Below are 3,905 nucleotides of genomic sequence, written 5' to 3' on the forward strand. Positions count from 1 at the left end.
AGCTGGCCCAGCTCTTATCAAGAAGGAGATCCAAAATATCTCAAGACATTCTCGGTTGTGCTGGTGGTGTTTCTGGCTGTGGCAAAAGAACTATTGGATTAATCTGTCGTCGTAGTAAATCCTTTCTTTTCCAGATACTGGTTACTGATGTGCATTTCGATTCTTTTATGTGTTCTGCTGCCATTGTAGTGTTGCTCTTTAGCTGGTTCACTTGTATACAAGTTTAACTTTAGTACATAGTACAAGTTTAAAATTATTACTTATGTCACAGCAAGGTCTAATAAAAAGACAGACTGCAAATGTAGCTTTAGATTGCTGTATTGTTTGCCAATAGCATTGGCGGAAATGCTTTATTCCCTGACAAAATAACTTGGTTGTTAATTGTGCCCCGTTTAGCTGTAAAATCAGATGGTCACCGTGACCTAAAAATTTGTAGTCCTAAAAAGTTAAGCACCATAAATTACATGGTCGTTAATAACTGAAATTCTACGACCAAACATTCTCACTGGAGAAGAAACAAGAGCTTTGGTGCAAAAGAACAAGTTGCATTAGAGATCGTGAACATTAGGTCTAACAATTTCAAACCAAATATTTTAGGGGAAAACCCCCAATGTTTTTAGGGGGAAAAACGCCGAAGTTTTAAATGATCAGATAAAAAAGAAACAATTTAAGCCTTGTTGCGAAATGTGAATCCCCCATCACCTCGTTTTGTTCTTTTTCTGGGCTGGGGCTTGATGAGATGCTACTGCTGCAGATATTATCTTCCAGGACCTGATAACAATGAGTGATGGTATCCAGACCCAAAATGAATTTGCGAATATGTAATACGAATAATAATAGAATGGGCTCATGGCGAAGTTATCTCCTTGCAAGATGGACATAACGAAATATGCTGCCGTCCCATATAGCTGCCCCAAAGAGATGGAGATCTGAAGTAAATCGCTGTAATATTTTCTTTTCGCTATAGCAAACCTGCAAAAAAGCATAACCATAGACAAGTTAGAACATCAGGTCATTAGACTGGACTAGCTAACCTATTTTTATTGAAAAGTTTATGTACTATTAGTAGTCCGTAAGTATGGAATACTTGATTTACTTCTTTTTCATTTCCAGTTGGTTATCGACTTATTTTATTCTTCCAAATAATACTTTCAAATGCTACAGTACTTCCCAAATCCTATATTTACTTGGATTTACTTTTCAAATTACCAATCTGTATACTGATGAAATAAGATCAACTGTACCAATTTTTCGACATTAAATATATTATAACACAGAAGTACTGCACAATGACATAGAAATAAAACTTACACTGCCAAAAGGCAAGCTGGACCTTCGATAACTGCAGTGAGGCCTTCAATAGTAACAATTCCTGCATCTCTACCAGCATATCTCGAGTCACCTTTGCTGTATTCTTTCCCTGTAATTAATGTTTTTTCATCAGTTACCCACCGACTGTAAACCATCTAGCATTAACATTTCATAACCACCAGGTTGAAAGTGCGAAATTGAGAAGAACTCACAAACTTCGGCAAGGAAATTGCCAGTCTTGTCCTTGTAGAACTCTGGAGAGAAAACAAAATAACCTTCAAGAACCATGTGGGTCAGGCCTGTGAACGCCCACCAACACATAATCAATCTCTCCATCTTGGATAATTTGGCGCACCGACCTGGCATCACAGTAAAAAAAGAAAGCATTTTTTAGTCAAAAAGTCATAGAACAATGATATTAGGTATGTAACATTGATGTATGATGCTCTTCCTCAAGACATGTTATTAGCTATATACCAATGATACAAGTAGATATTTGTGCCAGTGTCAAGCATTGTTATGAAGTGGTGGACACAGAGATGGATACTAGCTGAAGCCCTGAAACAGCTAGACATGTATAAATATACTTGAGCTGTCTCTGCAGTTATGTGCATCATACAAAGTTAAAATCTCGGTATCTAGAGATCAGAATATCTTGCATACACCCAAAAGACATTAACCTGGAAAAATATTTTATGTTCAAAAATTATTCTGTAAAAATACCGACATATCATTATGTCCTTTCTGCCATTCAACGCATGACCTCAACTAAATGTATCTTAAGCTTCAAACCAGCAGATAATAAACATCAAAAACACTTAAAATCATATATAAATACAATGTATTCTAATTTCAAAAGGGCTCATCCTTGGTGTTTGTTATGTGTCTACTGTGTGTACATGTGTGTTACGTCTGCACTATTGGATAAGCATTTGTATAGTTATTTTATTGTTTTGGAATTAGGAAGTTACGTAAGTAGTTTCTTCTAGGATGCTATATACATGTCTGTCAATGTAATAATGAAGATTAGGAATGAAATTATGAAAAAATGAGAGTTCTTCTCCGTTGGGAGTTTGATTACACTCGAAGTAATCATTGGGAGGTTTGGGTCCCTCGAATGATGCCGGAGGTATTGGTGTCCCTCTAATGAGACCAAAACAGTCGGTTCTTTGCCATAATCATCTTCACTTTGCAGTCGAAATCAAGATAAGTTATGCGAGTCCATAACAATGTTATTCTCTATTATGCGAGAGGGACGGGTATATGTTAATCTTCTTAATTGGCTTACAACCAAATCAAACTTAAAACTCCTCAAAACGGATGATACAGTTATAATGTTTGCAGCCATAAGACTAGTATCTTTACTCCAAAATGAGATCAATTGATTATCATGTCTAACCATATACTAGGATTTAAGGGGAAAAAAAGGTCAACGATGCACCAAATTGAGATGATCAAAATTTAAACATTATGATAGTAGATGGAATTGTAGTCAAAACTAATCAAGCAACTAATGCTGGAAAGAAACACTTAAAGCTAAATCAATACTAATAGAGGATACCATAGGAGATTAGGAAAGTGGGATTATATACCAGAAATGAGCCAGATGAAAGAAGCAACGAGAACCGAGGCGATTCCATATACACCGACAATGGTAGACTGGGCTAGAGAAACTGGTACATAATCTTCAAGGACTAGATCTTGCGGCACATATGGATGACTCACCATCTTTACTCCAAATTAAAATCAGCTAGTTTTGCCTCCTGCAATTGTAATAACCAAACTCAATTGAAATTCGGAATCTAATTGTATTATACTGAGATTGCTCAGATCAGGATAGGAATCACTCGGTAAGATTTTAATTTAGGAGTACCAGGGATCAAGTAGATAGAGACATATAGAGCATAATTGTCAGTCAGATCATGAAGTTATATACCCGTTGACCAACCATTTATAAATGAAAACAAGGACAACTGAAGTTATTGTGAATCAAAATCAAAAGGTACACTACTACTACTGCTAATAGTATTTTCAAAATAGCTTCTTCTTCTTTTCTTTGAAGTGACAAGAAACTGAAATATTATACAGACACTATAATTTTATTTTGTGTTTTTGATGAAAATCAAATTTATCTACTTAATCGACTAAAAATTGAAAAATGAAAAAAGAGCAAAAAGAAGTACGGATCGGAATTTCGAACCTTATGAAGATCGTAGTACAACGTTGCAAGAACTTCCTTGCAGCGTAACAAAAGCGAAGGTCAATTTAGAGAGAGTGACAGAGAGAGAAAAAGAGAGAGAGAAAAAGGCCAGAGATAAGGAGTCCCCATATGTTTGCACGTTGACAAATTGCCAACTCTCCGTTAAACCAATCGAGATGGGCAGGCCTAACTCGCGTGTTGTATTTTTCTTGACAAAAAATATATTAACTCGAAAAAGATAATTACGGGATAGTTTACAGGAAAAGAGTTTATATCAACCCCAAAAGTTTATAAACCAATCTCCAAGCTCTTACGTCTGCCTTGCCAACAGCATTCAGCTAAATAAGACAGCAAAAAGAAGCCAGAAATAACCAATTTAAGCGCCTGCTGGAAG

General features: G+C 36.0%; 1 protein-coding gene across 1 annotated transcript; it reads right to left on the bottom strand.

The window, feature by feature from the left end:
- Positions 1 to 506: 506 nt before the first annotated feature.
- LOC113290034 (probable 3-beta-hydroxysteroid-Delta(8),Delta(7)-isomerase) lies at positions 507 to 3,660 on the bottom strand. The gene is made up of 5 exons (XM_026539512.1): positions 3,512 to 3,660; positions 2,904 to 3,074; positions 1,524 to 1,670; positions 1,312 to 1,420; positions 507 to 972 (listed from the first exon to the last, which is right to left on the bottom strand). Exons 2-5 carry the CDS (start codon positions 3,037 to 3,039, stop codon positions 699 to 701), a joined length of 666 nt encoding a protein of 221 aa, XP_026395297.1. The 5' UTR covers positions 3,040 to 3,074; positions 3,512 to 3,660; the 3' UTR covers positions 507 to 698.
- Positions 3,661 to 3,905: the final 245 nt, after the last annotated feature.

This window comes from Papaver somniferum, chromosome 6 (assembly GCF_003573695.1).
Source record: "Papaver somniferum cultivar HN1 chromosome 6, ASM357369v1, whole genome shotgun sequence".
Lineage (NCBI taxonomy): Eukaryota > Viridiplantae > Streptophyta > Magnoliopsida > Ranunculales > Papaveraceae > Papaver > Papaver somniferum.

Bases quoted from the DNA above. Each gene is read 5' to 3' on its own strand.
- LOC113290034 (XM_026539512.1), bottom strand. From the start codon at position 3,039: ATGGTGAGTCATCCATATGTGCCGCAAGATCTAGTCCTTGAAGATTAT. The intron at 1,671-2,903 runs GTATATAATCCC...CTGTGATGCCAG, and splicing joins TTTCATCTGGCTCATTTCTG to GTCGGTGCGCCAAATTATCC. The intron at 973-1,311 runs GTAAGTTTTATT...GCTTTTTTGCAG, and splicing joins CCAGCTTGCCTTTTGGCAGT to GTTTGCTATAGCGAAAAGAA.